The sequence below is a fragment of the Coregonus lavaretus genome (assembly GCF_964263955.1).
Source record: "Coregonus lavaretus genome assembly, chromosome: 11".
Classification (NCBI taxonomy): Eukaryota; Metazoa; Chordata; class Actinopteri; order Salmoniformes; family Salmonidae; genus Coregonus; species Coregonus lavaretus.
The window spans coordinates 50,223,614-50,243,866 of record NC_139998.1 but is presented as its reverse complement, the minus strand read 5'-3'; the positions used below and the strand labels follow the sequence as shown (position 1 = coordinate 50,243,866).

Here is a 20,253-nt window from a genome sequence, read left to right as displayed (position 1 = left end):
AAAAAAAATAATAATAGGACGCCCTAGACTAGAGTATAACCTACCTTGCTACTACTAGTAGTATTTTCGATGAATGAGAGCGCTGTCATGGACCAGAAATTCCATAATATGAAATAGGGGAGGTTGTTTGGCAATACCTGACATCCTAGCGGCTTCTTCTTTTCGTCCAATGACTGAACTACATGACATGCAAGGGGGCGGGAGCTGGGAGCTTCCCGCTTTACGTCACTAACTGGATTTCACTCTGTTGTCCACACTGACCCACCATAACATCCAGAGGATGACGGAGGCTCTGGAGGAGGATTTCGGACTATTTGGACACAGACTCCAGGTTATATTTATTTTATTTTATATAATCAGTAATTCATAACTGAATTAGCTAGCAAGACAGGTAAGGTGGCATAGTAACTAGCTAGCAGCTAGCTAACTTAACGCTAACTATGTAACGTTACTGTAGCTAGCGCAAATGCATTTATTTGGCTTTTCATAACAAGCTCATCTGATGATACAATTATTTTAATAATGTCTTTCATAACGTCGTTATGACTTTGAGCTGATATATGGTTTGCTTGCTAGATAGACAGCTAATAAGATCGACATGTTATAACATTACCAGTATCTTTGCTCTAGCTAGCTACTGTGTGTGATTGCATAGCCTACTTTTGCTGACTATGATTTAACTAACGTTAGCTAGCTAACTTCGCTGTATTTTTGCCTCCACTCCAGTCTGGCGAGACCAAGTCGTGGCTGCTTTCACCAGTATATTTGGAGCTGCGTTTTCTGTAATGACTCAGTAACTCACCCAATTATCCAGATATGTTTGACACAGCCTACAGCTAGTAGATAAACACCGCTCTGCATATTTGTATAAGAAAAGGTCCCACCAGTTCAATGGAATGTGTGTTCAATGTTACCCAGCTTTGAGGTCTTCACTGATGGAATTTGTCGAGATTGCGTAATTCAAATCTGGTATTGGAATAAGAATCAAGAGATCTTCAATCCAAGCTTAATTTATTATATGCAAAATGTATTGTATGATAAGTATGAAGGTTCGTATACGGGCTCACTGACAAACCACGCAGGGCCGACAGAGAACTAAGAATCTGTTTTCAGATTCTTTCTCAAATACTCTGACAGAAAGCAGTCCCTTCTTCTGTTGGCCAACCAGAGCAAAGGACTGAGTGTGGTTCAGCCAATCCGTTGGCGCAGGGGTTGGTCTCAACTCCTTGGCATTCCAGTTGTTGCCAGGCTTGGTTGCTATGATAATAACCTGCAGAGCCAGCACAGAGAATACACAATATCCACTGTATCCAGGTTCAAGGACAGTTTCACAGAATACAAAGAGGCAGTGAGGTCTAGTACTTTGAGACACAAGTTCTTATCTCCCCCTACTCCCTAATGTTCCCCACCCTGTTATGTGAAACAATCCATATCAGTATATTGCTCCTCATTAGTGCATTCCTTCCAAGCTATCCATCACATACAAATCCAATTATGAGAAAAATAAAACCCAACAATTCCCTCTTTTGACACCCTCTAGGGTGTCACTCATTAAAATACAATACAAACAAAAATAAACACTTTTATTAATAGACAATTTGATAATAAAAGTCCTTCAGTCCTTCCATCGACACCCAACTTGCAAACTGTTACTAGTCATCAAAGAAGTTCAAACCATCACATAAGGAAAGACAAACATTCACATGGCTAACTTGATTAATAAAGCATAAAACACAGGATTAATAGAACACAAAACACAAGATTATTAAAACTCTAGGGTGTGATTAAAGATTTTTAAAGGGACATTTTTGAATTCCCTCTTTTGACACCATTTATGGTGTCACTCTAAACAGAGTATAATCACCCTTAAGAATAACAGGATATGGAAATTAAATCACAACATTTAATGTTAATAAAAAATAAAAAATAATAATTTTAACCCTCTATTCCTCCCCTACACCTAACATGTACTGAGTTGGCTACCAGCCACCCAGGAATCCTTTACCTTCACATCAGGAAGAATAAACAATCACAGTGGTTAGTAAAAACATAAGGTAATAAATGAGCAAGAACTGAAAATAAATGCGTGTATGTATTTTACTAGGCAAACCATGGATCATCCAGCTTGGTCTCAGAGTCAGTAGCAGAGTCACCCGCATCATCCTGGGCCGGTAACAACAGCATCATACCTGACGCCTGCACCGCTCCTACCACTGACCTCCTGAGACAGGGGACGATGCAAGCAGCACAACACATTAACAGCAAAAACACAATTACTAGGGTCAGAAATCCAGTAACCACCATAGAAGAGTACTCACCAAACCAGTCACTCAGCCAGGAAATAAGACAACATCCACAAATAACAAGTATACCCATAGAAGCTATAACTTCATCCAGAACAGTCACAACAATAGTTTTCCATTTACCAAATATGTTATCAAACCAACCGTTTATGGAGCTATCAATACCAGAGTTCTCAACCAGTTCGTTCGCCAGCGTGGTGATGGTCACTCAAGCGCTTTGGTCACAGGCCCGTCCGGTGCTATATTGTTGGAGATGAAAGTACAGCACATATATCCAAACAGAACACAAACCCCGTCCTGCTCAGCCAAAAGCATATCTAAGCTATTCTATTCTGCCATGTCATTAAGCTAGTTGCCGCTGTCTGCTCAGCTAATCCCTTTATTGCATCACGAGTGTGGTTTATAAATATTTTGCTGGTTATATTAAATATAATTTATCCAATCTATATTTTTATTAATTGTTGACCATCAGAAAATACTTGATTCAAACTCAGCTGCGATCTGATTCCTAGCTTTGAATTGTTCTGTAACCTCTCGAGGTACTCCTATCCCATCACAGGATCCTTTCATCAAAGGCTCCCGGGAGGAGGTCCTACTTTCTATGTGACAACTCACCAGTCTCTGACACGTTTGATTGTTTGCGTATGTAGGTGAGTTCACAATCAGTTATCACCACACATCCATCAGATGTCAGCACGGGCCTGGTTTTGACTCCTATAATCCTCTGACTGCAACAAAAAGGAAATATTAGTCATGTTTTCTTTCAGTTGTGATATTCTCTGTGTAGGAGCAGAGCTAAGATGCCCTACTCTGTATCCTATCTTACTAGTCCTAGAAAAACAATTAGAATCCCCTGAGACTTCAAACGTAGGCAACCCAGGTCGGGACGACCCCGTTATCGGGCTTGCATGGAGGATAAACCTGACAGAGAGTCAAAGCCTGTCAAGGGGAACGGAGTAGTTGTCAACCCTGGTTTGGCTGTCCCACAGGCAAAACAGTCCTCTTTAGACATAGTTTTTTGCCGTATAGTGAATCCATTCCAACCACAGGTTAAGATTTCTATACCCCGTTCTCACCTGTACTACTTCCTCCAGGTCTATAGTTTTGCACTATCTTTACCACAGCCCCGGTCTCACCACCTCCCTCAGAGAGGTTTACTCTAGAATTTCCCCTTTCCCTACGTCTAGCTGTCTCTTATGCCTTTTCAACTTGTGTTAGGTTAACTACTACTTCTGGCTGAAACAGGAGGGTCCGTGTGTGTTAGGAATATGGCCCCCACAATCAGACAGCTACCTACCGTCGGGAGACCTGTGAATCCCCACCCTTGCCCTGAGAACATGTCAGATGCCAGAGGCCAACCCATTGCTTCACCTTCTATCGAACTCACACAGGGATGATCAGACAGGGTAAGGGAATCTTCGTTAAGGAGCCAACCCCCGGACCCTTGTGGTTATCGGATCTTTCTCCTAACTCTGTGTTTGTTCGTCAGGTGTAGCTGGTTTTGCCTTTTTACAGTGTGTGACATGCACCCAGATGGATCTCTCAGCTGGCAAAGGCAGTACTTGGTAGGGCCCTTCCCGCCAGGCCTGCTTCAGTCTCCTGGTTAGATAGAGTGGGTCACCTTCTCCTTTAGTTCACCTGTGGGGCACAAAATCTCTGACATACAGGTGTGGTTAATAAACTATCATACATGTTTTTTTTTTTTTTTTTTTTTTTTAAGTATTTTGTCCTCTCCTTCGTATATATTTAATAAAGTATTTTGTCCTCTCCTTCGTATATATTTAATATTTAATACCCATCCCCCTCTTTGACACATGATTTGGCCATGTGTCAATATTACCACCTACCTAAACAATCACTTTAGTTAATATTGGTATTTCATTATCCAATTGCCATTCCTCCACTCTCTCTTCTGTTATTTATGGTTCAAATCAAATATATTATTACCAAATTATAATCTTCTTCACAATTTTCACAGTACTATAAATTACCCTCAACTTTAGTAAAATAAACTATGCTAAAATCTTCCTCTCATGTCTTTAGAATGTACTAGTGTGGATGATTAATTAACACCAGAATGTTAAAACAGAGTTCAGAGGCCATTGAAATCATTTAACGAACTGTTTAATCCCATAGTATACTAAACAATTACCATTATTCTAAATATTTCATAAATGTTAGTTATCCCAAGTGTTCATTAAGTCCTCATGACATTCATTCTCATAAGAAATCATATATACCCCAAACTCAGCCAAAAAGCTAAAAAACTCCATAAAATTCACTGTGTGCTCCTCTAAGACCTATCACCCTTGACCTGCTGAAACCCCCCAAAATTGAAACAACAAGGCTTTATAAACATCATACTAGGTGTGTTGTTTTTTATTTGAAAACCCAATTTGAAAAACAACCACAAATAGCCAGGCCTTAATTTGGTAGTTCACTTTTATGACCTAAATACGGCCTAACTTCACTACTGCTCCCCTAGCCCTTGGCAACATTCCAACGAGATGAGCTAATCTCTTTCTCCTAGTGATATTCTAAAGATGGTAGTACACACAAAACATGATAGATATTCCCAGTCTTAACCCATCAATAATTGTTTGTATCATTCCAATTCCTCCTAACTAATCCATTAAACCACTCAAAATTCCTCGAGTATACTATGATTATTTAATTGATTACCCTAACTCTGCTACATGTGATCTCATCTCAAATGATCCATTTATCAATTATTTATTCAACTCCCTAGGAAAACCTGTCTTCCCTTCTATTGCTCCTGTCCTCCCTGTATATGTCATATTTGAGTTTTTAGCCAATACAATCACAGTTACATCAAATGTTCCCTAATTTAATGGTATTTTCTTCCTAATATAACTTCCCTAAATGAGATTAAATCCCCTGCCTTCCTCTACTATCCTTATATCATTACTGGATCAATGATAATAACTGTAATAACTATCAATAATAATTGTAATAACTATTTCACATTAAATTGTGTCTTTTTTCTGATAATGTCATAATTGTAGCCTATTCCATCACTTTTAGTTTAAAATATAAGTTTATGTAACAAATCCATAACCCACCACAGGCTGGCGCCATTCCCCCATCACAACAGCCAATGTCACTTGCATCCACTTAACCAATACTCATCGTACCCATTCAATCAACACATCAGCCGTGGAATTTACACTCATAAATGCAGATTATTACTCCAAGCCTTGAAATGATAAATAGATTTCCACTAATAGTACCATTAATGATCTCATCTTACCCTCTGACACAAAATGAAGTTCCCTCACTGTACTATGTTAGCTCTACCATGATAATTAGTTCAATTTAACCCTCTATTTGTTTTGTACTATATTATACATTACGTCTAAAACAACATTACTTATGGTCAGTTTATTCCGCCATCATATTATCCAACAACGCCACAATCTTAAACTCATATGGGGCGGCTGGCAGTTTAGTAACCAATAGCGCCGCGCCAACAACCGAGAGGTCACCGGTTACAATCCCCGAGCCGACCAGGCGAAAAATCTGCCGATGTGCCCTCGAGCAAGGCACTCAACCCCAATCGCTCCTGCAAGTCGCTCTGGACAAGAGCGTCTGCCAAATCACCAAAAATGCAAATGTAAATATTCTCTACTTTCTCACCCACGACGCTCGGGTGAGCAAGTTCAGAACATCTCTCGTCAGAAACCCACATGCACCTCTCAAATAATCACCCCGTGGTGTTCCCAGCCAACTCCCAGTCTTTCCTCGCTCCAAAAGCCACAGTTTCGCTCTCTCCAGCCCCTCCCCTCGCAACTCTCTCTTCAGCTTTTGAGGAGAGCAGGCCTTTTGAAGAGCTGTTTTTCGTTTTAGTGTTCCAAATATTCTGCCGTTATTTAAACTACTTTAGTCTATTTATTTAAAACAAATCATTCCCACCTAATTAGTTAAAGTTGGTGCATATTTATTTTTCAACGATAAACCGAATTATTTCAGTCTAATTGTTTAACCAGTATTTTGCAGGGTCAAACATCAAACGTTAAATCAAATAATAAACCAAATTGTTTCAACACAACTATTCAAAACCAGTTCAGTCACACAATTAATCACTTTAGCTTTATGTTCCCAATTGTTATTGATGGGTTATATGGTTTAAACAATCACGAACCCAACAGTTATCCCCAAATTACACAGTTTGGACAGCCACAGACGTTTTAACTTCTAATTAGTTTTCTAACAAAGTATACAGGTTTGTCATTCACACTCTCATGCATACGACAACACTCGCACTGTCTTACTTTTAAAGTACCCCCTATGAGCCTTCAGTCATAGCGTCGCACTATCTAATCTATTTTAAAGTACCTCCTATGGGTGTCTTTTGTTAACGTTTGCACAATTTAAACTTTATTCTCAGCCAAAATGGTACACAGTTATTACACAGTTAAACGTAGTATACAGTTATCACACTCACTCACAATACACAGTCATAGTCCTATCACACAGTCAAATATGTCACACAGTCATAAATGACACACTTACAATCGACACACAATCTATTTGGGCACACAGCCTCCTCTGTTTGGGCACACAGCCTCCTCTATTTGGGCACACAGCCTCCTCTATTTGGGCACACAGCCTCCTCTATTTGGGCACACAGCCTCCTCTATTTGGGCACACAGCCTCCTCTATTTGGGCACACAGCCTCCTCTATTTGGGCACACAGCCTCCTCTATTTGGGCACACAGCCTCCTCTATTTGGGCACACAGCCTCCTCTATTTGGGCACACAGCCTCCTCTATTTGGGCACACAGCCTCCTCTATTTGGGCACACAGCCTCCTCTATTTGGGCACACAGCCTCCTCTATTTGGGCACACAGCCTCCTCTATTTGGGCACACAGCCTCCTCTATTTGGGCACACAGCCTCCTCTATTTGGGCACACAGCCTCCTCTATTTGGGCACACAGCCTCCTCTATTTGGGCACACAGCCTCCTCTATTTGGGCACACAGCCTCCTCTATTTGGGCACACAGCCTCCTCTATTTCCCATGGGTTTAACCATCACAATTATCAAACATTTGCATAGTACATTATGAAATCGAAGTAGTATACTGTAATTGTTATTTATAGTAGAATAGGGTTCACTTACATCAAACAGGTGTTTCACAAAATTAATTTGGATAAAGCCAATGTGCAAAACTTCAGTTATATTACAATAGGTGTTTTGCTTACCTTTATAGAAGCCCGGGCAATTTGTGAAACACAGTTCGATGACAGTGATGTCCAATAGGCTGGGTGAATTCCAGCGAAGTGAAGTTCCGCTACCAGATCACAGTCGGAGGTCACCAATTGTCGAGATTGCGTAATTCAAATCTGGTATTGGAATAAGAATCAAGAGATCTTCAATCCAAGCTTAATTTATTATATGCAAAATGTATTGTATGATAAGTATGAAGGTTCGTATACGGGCTCACTGACAAACCACGCAGGGCCGACAGAGAACTAAGAATCTGTTTTCAGATTCTTTCTCAAATACTCTGACAGAAAGCAGTCCCTTCTTCTGTTGGCCAACCAGAGCAAAGGACTGAGTGTGGTTCAGCCAATCCGTTGGCGCAGGGGTTGGTCTCAACTCCTTGGCATTCCAGTTGTTGCCAGGCTTGGTTGCTATGATAATAACCTGCAGAGCCAGCACAGAGAATACACAATATCCACTGTATCCAGGTTCAAGGACAGTTTCACAGAATACAAAGAGGCAGTGAGGTCTAGTACTTTGAGACACAAGTTCTTATCTCCCCCTACTCCCTAATGTTCCCCACCCTGTTATGTGAAACAATCCATATCAGTATATTGCTCCTCATTAGTGCATTCCTTCCAAGCTATCCATCACATACAAATCCAATTATGAGAAAAATAAAACCCAACAAATTCCTTAGTGTAACTTTGAATACGCTCTGCCTGTTTCTGCCCCCGCCCACATTACGTTACTGTACTAGCTAGCTATCTGAAATGTTTCATTATTTTTCAGTTGGCAGATATGGTGAGGCAGAGCAGGGTGGCAGAGCTGCAAGCCTTCCAGCACTCTCTCCAGGTAACTCAATATTGCTGTCAGAAATAGCTAACTAGCTATCTTACTAACTTGTCATAGCGTGTGGTTTTGTCACACTTGTGACTTCCCTTAACCTTTCCTGTTGCCTCATAGATGATAACAGAGTAGGTTCTAGTAGTAACAGACTGCCAGTAATTATGCTTATCTTGACCTTAAAGCGATATGTTACATCATTTTCAATGAGTAATACAAATAGGCCTATGCTATCACTGGACGTGAAAGTGTGTTTGGGAATATCCAGGGTCAGATAAGGTCTTTGTAAGCTTTTCCCGTTTGTGCTTGCATATCAGTCGACCCTATTGGCAGGCTGCCACATGGGAAGATAACCTTGTTTTAAACCAGAAGCTTGGTTGTAATTATACTGTATTGCTCTTTTATCTAGAACATGCCATATCAGTAGATTTGAGTGTTTGTTTTGGGGCGGTTAGTTTAGGACTGCACTGGTACTTTAAGAACAAAAGTGACACTTCTCATTCTTTCTGTCCCCCTCCACCACCTGATCTCTCTGGCTCTGCTCGCACTTTCTCTCTCTATCTCTCTCTTCCTCTCTCTCTCTCTCTCTTCCTCTCTCTCTCTCTCTCTCTCTCTCTCTCTCTCTCTCTCTCTCTCTCAGTTACAGAGTAACTCTTTGGCCTCTGGCCCAGTAGGGGACAGCTGTGGTGGACAGCAGAATGTGGTGACCACCACTGCCACAGAGGAGAGACAGCGCCTCTCACAGGGCCCTCCAGGTACTGCACCTCAGGCCTCTGACCAGGGCCCGTATCGACAAAGCATCTCAGAGTAGGAGTGCTGTTCTAGAATCAGTTTTGCCTTTTAGATCATAACGAATAAGATTATATGGACAGATCCTAGATCAGGACTCCTAGTCTGAGATGCTTTGTGGATACTGACCCAGCTCCACAACCAGCTTCTCACCAGCCATGGGCGGCGCACAATTGGTCCAGCGTCGTCCAAGGTAGGGGAGGGTTTGGCCGGCAGGGATGTGGGTTCGTTTCCCTCGGGGGGCCAGTATAAAAAAACAACAACAAAAAAACAAAACATGTATGCATTCACTAAATGTAAGTCGCTCTGGATAAGAGCGTCTGCTAAATGACTAAAATGTAAATGTAAATGTCTGCTTTGCTATCACATTGGCACATAGTAGTCCCACATGTTAGTCAGTGTACACATTGCACACACTACGCTTTAAGCAATAATTGCTTTTCTATCACATTGGCACATAGTTAGTCAGTACATCGCCCACACTTAACCCATTTAACGATCTATCAATGTGTCACAGTTTTAAGCAATCATTCACAATTTAAGAAAACTTGTATTTTCGTTGATTGGCACATAGTCAATAGATGTTAGTCAGTATGCACATTGCAAACACTTTGCGATTCAAGCAATATTTTACAACGTAACTGTGGCTGACCTGAATTAACAGTCGACTTGTTTATACAGAGGTGGAAGCCAGCCAGCCAGTAAACATTCCAGACTCCGCCAAACCAAAGAAGAAGAAAAGGAGGTCAAGAGCAAAAGACAGCTTCACTGGAAACTTCAAAGGTAATCATGTTACACATACAGTGAGGGGAAAAAAGTATTTGATCCCCTGCTGATTTTGTACGTTTGCCCACTGACAAAGAAATGATCAGTCTATAATTTTTAATGGTAGGTTTATTTGAACAGTGAGAGACAGAATAACAACAAAAAAATCCAGAAAAACGCATGTTAAAAATGTTATAAATTGATTTGCATTTTAATGAGGGAAATAAGTATTTGACCCCCTCTCAATCAGAAAGATTTCTGGCTCCCAGGTGTCTTTTATACAGGTAACGAGCTGAGATTAGGAGCACACTCTTAAAGGGAGTGCTCCTAATCTCAGTTTGTTACCTGTATAAAAGACACCTGTCCACAGAAGCAATCAATCAATCAGATTCCAAACTCTCCACCATGGCCAAGACCAAAGAGCTCTCCAAGGATGTCAGGGACAAGATTGTAGACCTACACAAGGCTGGAATGGGCTACAAGACCATCGCCAAGCAGCTTCGTGAGAAGGTGACAACAGTTGGTGCGATTATTCGCAAATGGAAGAAACACAAAATAACTGTCAATCTTCCTCTGTCTGGGGCTCCATGCAAGATCTCATCTCGTGGAGTTGCAATGATCATGAGAATGGTGAGGAATCAGCCCAGAACTACACGGGAGGATCTTGTCAATGATCTCAAGGCAGCTGGGACCATAGTCACCAAGAAAACAATTGGTAACACAATACGCCGTGAAGGACTGAAATCCTGCAGCGCCCGCAAGGTCCCCCTGCTCAAGAAGCACATATACAGGGCCGTCTGAAGTTTGCCAATGAACATTTGAATGATTCAGAGGAGAACTGGGTGAAAGTGTTGTGGTCAGATGAGACCAAAATCGAGCTCTTTGGCATCAACTCAACTCGCCATGTTTGGAGGAGGACGAATGCTGCCTATGACCCCAAGAACACCATCCCCACCGTCAAACATGGAGGTGGAAACATTATGCTTTGGGGGTGTTTTTCTGCTAAGGGGACAGGACAACTTCACCGCATCAAAGGGACGATGGACAGGGCCATGTACCGTCAAATCTTGGGTGAGAACCTCCTTCCCTCAGCCAGGGCATTGAAAATGGGTCGTGGATGGGTATTCCAGCATGACAATGACCCAAAACACACGGCCAAGGCAACAAAGGAGTGGCTCAAGAAGAAGCACATTAAGGTCCTGGAGTGGCCTAGCCAGTCTCCAGACCTTAATCCCATAGAAAATCTGTGGAGGGAGCTGAAGGTTCGAGTTGCCAAACGCCAGCCTCGAAACCTTAATGACTTGGAGAAGATCTGCAAAGAGGAGTGGAACATAATCCCTCCTGAGATGTGTGCAAACCTGGTGGCCAACTACAAGAAACGTCTGACCTCTGTGATTGCCAACAAGGGTTTTGCCACCAAGTACTAAGTACTACTCATGTTTTGCAGAGGGGTCAAAAACGTATTTCCCTCATTAAAATGCAAATCAATTTATAACATTTTTGACATGCGTTTTTCTGGATTTTTTTGTTGTTATTCTGTCTCTCACTGTTCAAATAAACCTACAATTAAAATTATAGACTGATCATGTCTTTGTTAGTGGGCAAACGTACAAAATCAGCAGGGGATCAAATACTTTTTTCCCTCACTGTAAATCAAACAAGCATGTTAAATATCCAATCACTCATGTCATTCAAAATCTAGGGTTTTAATAAATGCACCCACACCATAGATACCAGAGACAGGCTTTTGTACGCTTCTCTTTTCTCCAGACCTGTACAAACTGACGGATGAAATGCTGGGTCAGGGTGCATATGCAAAGGTCCAAGGATGCATCAGTCTTCAGAATGGGAATGAATATGCTGTGAAGGTGAGGCAGAAGCTGCGTATGAAATGGTACCTTATTCCCTATTTAGTCCACTACTTTTGACCAGGGCGCATAGAGAACATATGGGACTTGTGATAAATGGCATACATCATACGCAAAGCTTTTGTCATTCCAGGGTAGTTAAAATATGATTTGTCACTAACTGATGCTGTTTTGACCCCAAACAGTGTTTTTTTAAAACCAGTTTGGGGTCCAAACGTTGTCCTATTATACACTTAAGCATTATACCAGTGTGCAGATTTACTTTTTGTTCTACATTATCCTCTCTGATCCAGCATCTGGGACTCATTTTTTTATGGATGTGCACGCATACCACCCATTAAGCCAAATATTTTAAATAACTAATCCAAGATAGACCACAGCCTGTCATTTCCAATGGGAGCAAATGAATCATAGTGGGCAGAACAAGCATGTATTTGCATATTTCCTTTAGGGAACACCTGTTAAGTGCGCTTGTGAAATAGCTCAATTCGCCCTTGGACTCCTTCTAAACAACGCAACTTTTAGGAACTTTGGCAAAGGGTAAAGTCAAATTTATACATCTGGCTCATTGTTCTGTGACTAAACTTTCTTCACTCACTGATACCCGTGTCCATTTTGTTTTGTCTCAGATCATTGAGAAGAATGCGGGGCACAGTCGCAGCCGCGTCTTCCGTGAGGTGGAGACCCTTTACCAGTGCCAGGGGAATAGGTGTGTGTGCTCTTTCACTCTACAAAGTTAAAGTTCTGAAGGTTAAATGATAATAAAACATTAAAAAATCATGTCACCCACTAATGTGTCCCTATTGACATTTTCAGGAACATTCTGGAACTAATACAGTTTTTTGAAGATGACTCCTGCTTCTACTTGGTGTTTGAGAAGTTGCGCGGAGGTATGTCTTCTTGTGAGGGTGAAGCTGGGTCATGTTCATTATGCACAAGCTGGGTCATGTTCATTATGCACAAAATGGCTGGGTCATGTTCTGTACATGAACTTGTCCAATAAAAACAATGTTGTTTTCTGTTGCAAAACATGTTGCTTCTTTGTGGCCTAATGAACACGACCCTGGTTACATTAAACTATTAGGTGTTTCTCTGAAATCTCTCCTCTATCTCCTCCTGAATGCTCTCCTCTCTCTCCTCCTGAAAGCGCTCCCCTCTCTCTCTCTCCTCCTGAAAGCGCTCCCCTCTCTCTCTCTCCTCCTGAAAGCGCTCCCCTCTCTCTCTCTCCTCCTGAAAGCGCTCCTCTCTCTCTCCTCCTGAAAGCGCTCCCCTCTCTCTCTCCTCATGAAGCGCTCCCCTCTCTCTCCTCCTGAAAGCGCTCCTCTCTCTCTCTCCTCCTGAAAGCACTCCTCTCTCTCTCTCTCCTCCTGAAAGCGCTCCCCTCTCTCTCTCTCCTCCTGAAAGTGCTCCCCTCTCTCTCCTCCTGAAAGCGCTCCTCTCTCTCTTTCCTCCTCCTGAAAGCGCTCCTCTCTCTCTCACCTCCTGAAAGCTCCCCCCTCTCTCTCTCTCCTCCTGAAAGCTCCCCCCTCTCTCTCTCTCCTCCTGAAAGTTCCCCCCTCTCTCTCTCCTCCTGAAAGCTCCCCCCTCTCGCTCTCTCCTCCTGAAAGCTCCCCCCTCTCTCTCTCCTCCTGAAAGCTCCCCCTCTCTCTCTCTCTCCTCCTGAAAGCTCCCCCCTCTCTCTCTCTCCTCCTGAAAGCTCCCCTTCTCTCTCTCTCCTCCTGAAAGCTCCCCCTCTCTCTCTCTCCTCCTGAAAGCTCCCCCCTCTCTCTCTCTCCTCCTGAAAGCTCCCCCCTCTCTCTCTCTCCTCCTGAAAGCTCCCCCCTCTCTCTCTCCTCCTGAAAGCTCCCCCCTCTCTCTCTCTCCTCCTGAAAGCTCCCCCCTCTCTCTCTCCTCCTGAAAGCTCCCCCTCTCTCTCTCCTCCTGAAAGCTCCCCCCTCTCTCTCTCTCCTCCTGAAAGCTCCCCCCTCTCTCTCTCTCCTCCTGAAAGCTCCCCCCTCTCTCTCTCTCCTCCTGAAAGCTCCCCCCTCTCTCTCTCTCCTCCTGAAAGCTCCCCCCTCTCTCTCTCTCCTCCTGAAAGCTCCCCCCTCTCTCTCTCTCCTCCTGAAAGCTCCCCCCTCTCTCCCTCTCCTCCTGAAAGCTCCCCCCCTCTCTCTCTCCTCCTGAAAGCTCCCCCCTCTCTCTCTCTCCTCCTGAAAGCTCCCCCCTCTCTCTCTCTCCTCCTGAAAGCTCCCCCCTCTCTCTCTCTCCTCCTGAAAGCTCCCCCCTCTCTCTCTCCTCCTGAAAGCTCCCCCCCCCTCTCTCTCTCCTCCTGAAAGCTCCCCCCCCTCTCTCTCTCTCCTCCTGAAAGCTCCCCCCTCTCTCTCTCTCTCCTCCTGAAAGCTCCCCCCTCTCTCTCTCTCCTCCTGAAAGCTCCCCCCTCTCTCTCTCTCCTCCTGAAAGCTCCCCCTCTCTCTCTCTCTCTCCTCCTGAAAGCTCTCCTCTCTTCCCATACAGGCTCCATTCTGACTCACATCCAGAACCGAAAGCACTTTGATGAGCTGGAGGCCAGCCGTGTGGTCAGGGACATCTCCAAAGCTCTCCACTTCCTCCACAACAAAGGTAGGACCCCTGCACATGGGGCTGTCCCTGCCAGTGCCTGTATAAAATTACAGTGTGAGTGTTTCTTCATGAACATTCTCTGTTCTACAGGTATTGCCCACCGGGACCTAAAGCCAGAGAACATCCTGTGTGAATCCACTGACCAGGTAACCTTTGTTTCCCCCAATGTGCTATGGAACAACAACATATGATTTCAGTAGAAAATAATGTTATATTTGCCAAACAGTTATTGTGGATATAGCTAGTGAATGCCTGCTATTTTTCTCTCCCTCTGCAGGTGTCTCCAGTGAAGATCTGTGACTTTGACTTGGGCAGTGGAGTGAAGCTTAGCAGTGCCTGTGTTCCTATCACCACTCCAGAGCTCACCACACCAGTAAATACCACAACCTGAACCTACCACTAACCCTGATATTTGTGTCTGTCTGACTGTCTGTTCATCTGGCAATGTCTTCATTGTCTTCGAGTGCACATTTTTCACTTTTACTGTAAAGACTGTTTTGCGATTTTAACTGCACTTTAAATCAAGTTTGATTTGACATATGTCCTCACGGTGTTTAATTTCCCCGCCTCAGTGTGGCTCGGCAGAGTACATGGCTCCAGAGGTGGTGGAGGTGTTCACGGATGAGGCCTCGTTCTACGACAAGCGCTGTGACCTCTGGAGCCTGGGGGTCATCCTCTATATTCTGCTCAGTGGCAGCCCCCCCTTCACTGGTCATTGTGGGACTGACTGTGGCTGGGACCGTGGAGAGACCTGCCGCACCTGCCAGGTACACACACACCAGCAGTCTTCCTCATAACCCCCAGTTCACCTTACACATCTACAGCACTATCTTTTTTAAATCGTCTCGAAAGAACACAAACTCTGGACCTTCGAGACATATATATTATTTTGTATCTGCCATGCATTTTATTAGTGTTATAACCATTACAATTCATAAGCACTTATAGTAATTTATAAACTATGTCTAATTTATAAACATGTTTAATGACTGATTCGTGTAATTATAAGTGTAACCAAAATATTGCACTACTGATGATTTTCCATTTAATATGTTGTGTCCCACCCCTGCAGAAGAATCTGTTTGAGAACATCCAGGAGGGCCAGTATGAGTTCCCAGAGAGGGACTGGGCCCACATCTCTGCCCAGGCCAAGGACCTCATCTCCAGGCTGCTGGTGCGGGATGCCACCCTCCGCCTCAGTGCTGCCCAGGTCCTGCAGCACCCCTGGGTTCAGGGGGTGAGTGTCAATTTCAAAATATGGCCAGAATCAACTACTTGTATTGGAAGTTTCTGAAAGTATTTTCAAATAATTTCCTATAAATAGCCTAATATACTTATTTCCAAATACATTATTTCAAATACTGAACAGACCTGGTTCAAATGCATGGGAATTGAATTATTTGTATAACTACTGTGTATTTGAGTTTTTATTTTTAAATACATGCCATTACTTAACAAGTGTATTTCCAAATACATTCCAATATTCAACTACTTGTGTTTCAAAAAAAAAAATATCCAAATACTTACTTAAGTTCCGAATGTAATTGAAATACCCTGAACAGTATTTGAACCCAGGTCTGTACTTTCTATATTGTTCCAGGGGGTCTTAATACTCTGAAGTGACTTCCTTGTCTTGTTTATTCTACACTGATCTAAGGCTGAATGTGTGAAAGCGACATCCAACAAACCAGTGGGCTTGTTTTCACCAGAACATTTCCTCCAAACTGTATATCTGTGATGAAGGAAAGGGTAAAATTTAAATAAATGGATACTGTTTGTTTCCTGGTATATCTTATTTAAACGTGTTATTTATTTTAACCTAGAATGCACCAGAGAGAGGTCTCCCAACCCCACACTTCCTCCAAAGGTAATCCACTCCGTGCTCAATTCACAGAATGTGCAGTCCATTACAGCTTATTTATTCTGTTATATGACAGGCAGATGGGTAATAAAGTCAGTCGTTAAAGGGACATTACACTTCAAAATCAAAGTTTAACACATGTTTTCAGACCTCCAAAGTAGCATAATGGACTCAACTTGACATTTTGTGGTCTGAAAACATCAGACAAAATTAGATTTAGGAGTGTGCCTGACGAATTGAGTGTATGGCTTCTAGGGCGACTAATTGAGTGTATGGCTTCTAGGGCGACTAATTGAGTGTATGGCTTCTAGGGCGACGAATTGAGTGTATGGCTTCTAGAGCGACTAATTGAGTGTATGGCTTCTAGAGCGACTAATTGAGTGTATGGCTTCTAGGGCGTCTAATTGAGTGTATGGCTTCTAGAGCGACGAATTGAGTGTATGGCTTCTAGGGCGACTAATTGAGTGTATGGCTTCTAGGGCGACTAATTGAGTGTATTGCTTCTAGGGCGACTAATTGAGTGTATGGCTTCTAGGGCGACTAATTGAGTGTATGGCTTCTAGAGCGACGAATTGAGTGTATGGCTTCTAGGGCGACGAATTGAGTGTATGGCTTCTAGGGCGACTAATTGAGTGTATGGCTTTTAGGGCGACTAATTGAGTGTATGGCTTCTAGGGCGACTAATTGAGTGTATGGCTTCTAGGGCGACTAATTGAGTGTATGGCTTCTAGGGCGACTAATTGAGTGTATGGCTTCTAGGGCGACTAATTGAGTGTATGGCTTCTAGGGCGACTAATTGAGTGTATGGCTTCTAGGGCGACTAATTGAGTGTATGGCTTCTAGGGCGACTAATTGAGTGTATGGCTTTTAGGGCGACTAATTGAGTGTATGGCTTTTAGGGCGACTAATTGAGTGTATGGCTTCTAGGGCGACTAATTGAGTGTATGGCTTCTAGGGCTAAATGTGTGATCTATAATTTGATCAATCTCTGACTGCTCGTTATCTACAGGAACAGCAGCACCAAAGACCTGACCCAGTTCGCCGCCGACGCCATCGCCTTCAACCGCCAGCTGTCACAGCACGACGAGGAGCAGGAAGAAGTGGTCACCACCATCGTGACCTCCATGAGGCTCTCGCCCCCCTCCAACTCCCGGCTGGCTCGCAGGCGGGCGCAATCCAACGCTCAGCGCACCGCCCGGGACTTCCTGCCTGCTGACGACGACACCCTCATCACCTGACCAGCCCCTGGTTTAACCCCAGGGAGACCCCGTTTGGTGCTACTGCAGGCTGGAAGCTCTCTCACACCTGGTTTATCCTTCTAATATAGTTGTGTGGTTCTAAGATCCCTACATGGGCAGATTCTCAGATTTAGCACTGTCAGCATTAGAACCACTGCCAGGCTCTGTGTGCCTTCCCCTCCCCTCTTTTTTTCCCTCCATTCCCTCCATCCTGGTGCTAGCCCCCCCCCCCCCCCCCCCCTTCTCCTCTCTACATGGTGTTTACCATGTCACACTATCTGAGATGGACGATAGCTGCCATTGGCAGCAGACTCCTGTGTAGCTTCACAGGTTGGTAACCCCATTGTCCAAGCTCTCATCATGGCCAGTGGTCTTCTTATCACCTTGAAACAGAGACACAGGAGGACAAAGGGAAGCACGTTTATCCTCTAGTAAACTAACACACGCTTAGTCCCAGCTTTGTATCAGTTGCTGAGTCTGGTTTCAGTGATTGGTTTGGGTTGAGGTAGTTTCCTGCATTTGATAATAATCTCAGTCTATACAGACCGCAATCCCATGTTAAGACCAGAAATAAAATCACTAGAATGGTTCTAAGCCTGTTCTAGTGATTATTTTTCTATGGTTAAGACTGATTGTGATGGTTGGTTTATGCTAGCTATACTTAATTGCACGGTTCTTTCCGTTAGCATGGGGCATTTAATACACATACAGTACATGTAGCTAGTCTGTCTTATTGTAAAAATCAACTTTAATTTATGTTGTGAAAAGGTTTTGGCTTTATTTATAGAGTTACTGAATGCTACAAAAGTAGAGCATTACTTTTCAGACACTTAGTAATGCCGTTTTTAGGGGTGGTCATACATTGGCTGTGTTGGCCTACATATGCTGTGAGGAGGGTTGCAAAACTTTTCCAAAATGTCCAGTTTTTTCCAGAAATCCCAGTTGGATGATTTCTGAAACCAGCAGGGAAGAAGCATCCAACCTCAACATTTTCAAGCAGGATTTCTGACAAAACAGGGAATTGTTGGAAAGTTTTGGGAATTCTGCAACCCTAGCTGTGAGTTTCCCAATAATGGCATGGAAAGCAGACACTGTGACTATGGCCTGGTATTCAGGGAATGGACTCTTTCCTTGATTATCATAGTAAGCATTCAGGGGCCCTATTGACAGATGGGTCAATATCTACAGTATGTTGAGTATGAGTGTTTAGCCTGGAACTTTTAAGACACATTGTGCTTGCTTGCGGAAGGTGGGTTACTGAATGTTTGAATTTGAAAAGCATTTTGAGATATTTTAATGACCCTGCAATTCCATTTCTTATCTCCTTATCAAAACAACAGCTACCTGGAACACTTCTATACTTTGAAATAACTCACTCATCATATGTATCTTGAGAGTATTTGAAATGATTGCATTTCATCAGTATTTTTGATAAACTACAAGGATTACCTCAGAAACCAGAATTGCACTAGCCTGGGTGCCAGTTTGTTTGTGCTATCATGTTGTCACTCAATGTCATGCAAAACATGACAATACAAAGAGTTGACATGATGGCACAAACAGATCTGGGACCAAGTTAGAATTTGCCCCATGTCTTTGCAAATTTTTTCCAAATGATGTCAGGACCATTCTGCCATTGCTTGCTTCAAATGTTTTTAACTTCTTTTCAGTCATACCAGTAATAACCTGTTGCGTTCTTTTTACGTGAATTAATTTCTGTTTTGGTTATTCACACCTCACAGAATATTGTCAGAATCCGTTTAAGTGATTTAGAAATTTGGAAATGTCTTATTTTTTTATTTATATACATTCTATATTCCAGAGGGGATGGCATGATAGAGATACCTTTCTCTGGTGGAAAGGGAATTATAGTTTTATATATCAGTATTTTTAGTAATTGTTTTGTTTGTGTATTGTTGTTGTTGCACAAACATTTGGTTGGTTTGTCTGTAAATGGATCTGAATAAGTGTGCCAAAGAAACCATAGATACTGATAGAAATAACTTGTGACGACTGTGAATGCTAGCATGTCACATAAAATGAGTTTCGGGTTTTAGTCAGACGGCCATTTCAGCCTGTGTAACATTTGTTCAAATCCACCTAGTTACTGAAATGCTCTTTGGTTACTGAACGTTTCTGTAGTTACTGAAATGATTTGATTTACCTCTACCAGTTTGACTGTTTGACCCCTGTAAGAGCTTGTCATTTTATTAAAGTTGGTACCCCTCACCTTATTAACCCCCCCCCCCCCACTATCCGGATCTCCCCCGGTTGCCATGGATACTCCATCGCTATAGCAACTAAGGGGCCTTACTAAGCGGGCACAAACTCTCCGTCAGAGAGGGTGCAACACGTTAGGGATCTCCCAGTGGCTATGGTAAAGCTCTCCCACTCTCATTGGGTCTTATGCAAGTGGCTGCTTAAGTCCCAAATGGCACCCTAAAGCCCATAGGGCTCTGGTCAAAAGTAGTGCACTACATAGGTAATTAGGTGCCATTTGGGACGCTGACGCTAAACTGAAATTAGATGGGAAAAGATACAGTAATTGGCATAAGCTATGCAGCTAAATACCTTATGATGTCCACCGTTTATGTTCAAGCCCACGTGTATGAGGTCTTATGGCAAATATGCGTTTGTTCTTACAATGTTGCACATCAATAGCCCCTGTGGTATGCTGTTTTCCCAATAAAATCAAATTCTTTCTTATCAAATTCTTTGTTCTCTTTCGCTCACTTCTAGGCAGAACTCAGACGTAATGTA

General features: G+C 43.0%; 1 protein-coding gene and 1 long non-coding RNA gene across 3 annotated transcripts; one reads left to right on the top strand and one right to left on the bottom strand.

The window, feature by feature from the left end:
• Positions 1-202: 202 nt before the first annotated feature.
• On the top strand, positions 203-20,204 carry mknk1 (MAPK interacting serine/threonine kinase 1). 2 transcript variants are annotated; one of them, XM_084171416.1, is made up of 14 exons: positions 224-331; positions 8,321-8,383; positions 9,015-9,129; positions 9,845-9,946; positions 11,699-11,796; positions 12,426-12,505; positions 12,613-12,686; positions 14,290-14,394; positions 14,485-14,540; positions 14,672-14,767; positions 14,967-15,161; positions 15,467-15,631; positions 16,218-16,261; positions 17,265-20,204. In XM_084171416.1, exons 1-14 carry the CDS (start codon positions 281-283, stop codon positions 17,491-17,493), a joined length of 1,473 nt encoding a protein of 490 aa, XP_084027542.1. In that variant the 5' UTR covers positions 224-280; the 3' UTR covers positions 17,494-20,204. The 2 variants fall into 2 exon arrangements, with proteins under 2 accessions (XP_084027541.1, XP_084027542.1); XM_084171415.1 differs by having other exon boundaries at positions 203-331; positions 14,290-14,540.
• Positions 995-8,214, bottom strand: LOC311137086. Its single transcript, XR_014613913.1, has 2 exons — positions 2,919-8,214; positions 995-2,542 (listed from the first exon to the last, which is right to left on the bottom strand). It is a non-coding gene; the product is annotated as an uncharacterized lncRNA (long non-coding RNA).
• Positions 20,205-20,253: the final 49 nt, after the last annotated feature.

Bases quoted from the DNA above. Each gene is read 5' to 3' on its own strand.
- mknk1 (XM_084171415.1), top strand. From the start codon at position 281: ATGACGGAGGCTCTGGAGGAGGATTTCGGACTATTTGGACACAGACTC. The intron at 9,947-11,698 runs GTAATCATGTTA...TCTTTTCTCCAG, and splicing joins CTTCACTGGAAACTTCAAAG to ACCTGTACAAACTGACGGAT. The intron at 12,506-12,612 runs GTGTGTGTGCTC...TGACATTTTCAG, and splicing joins TACCAGTGCCAGGGGAATAG to GAACATTCTGGAACTAATAC.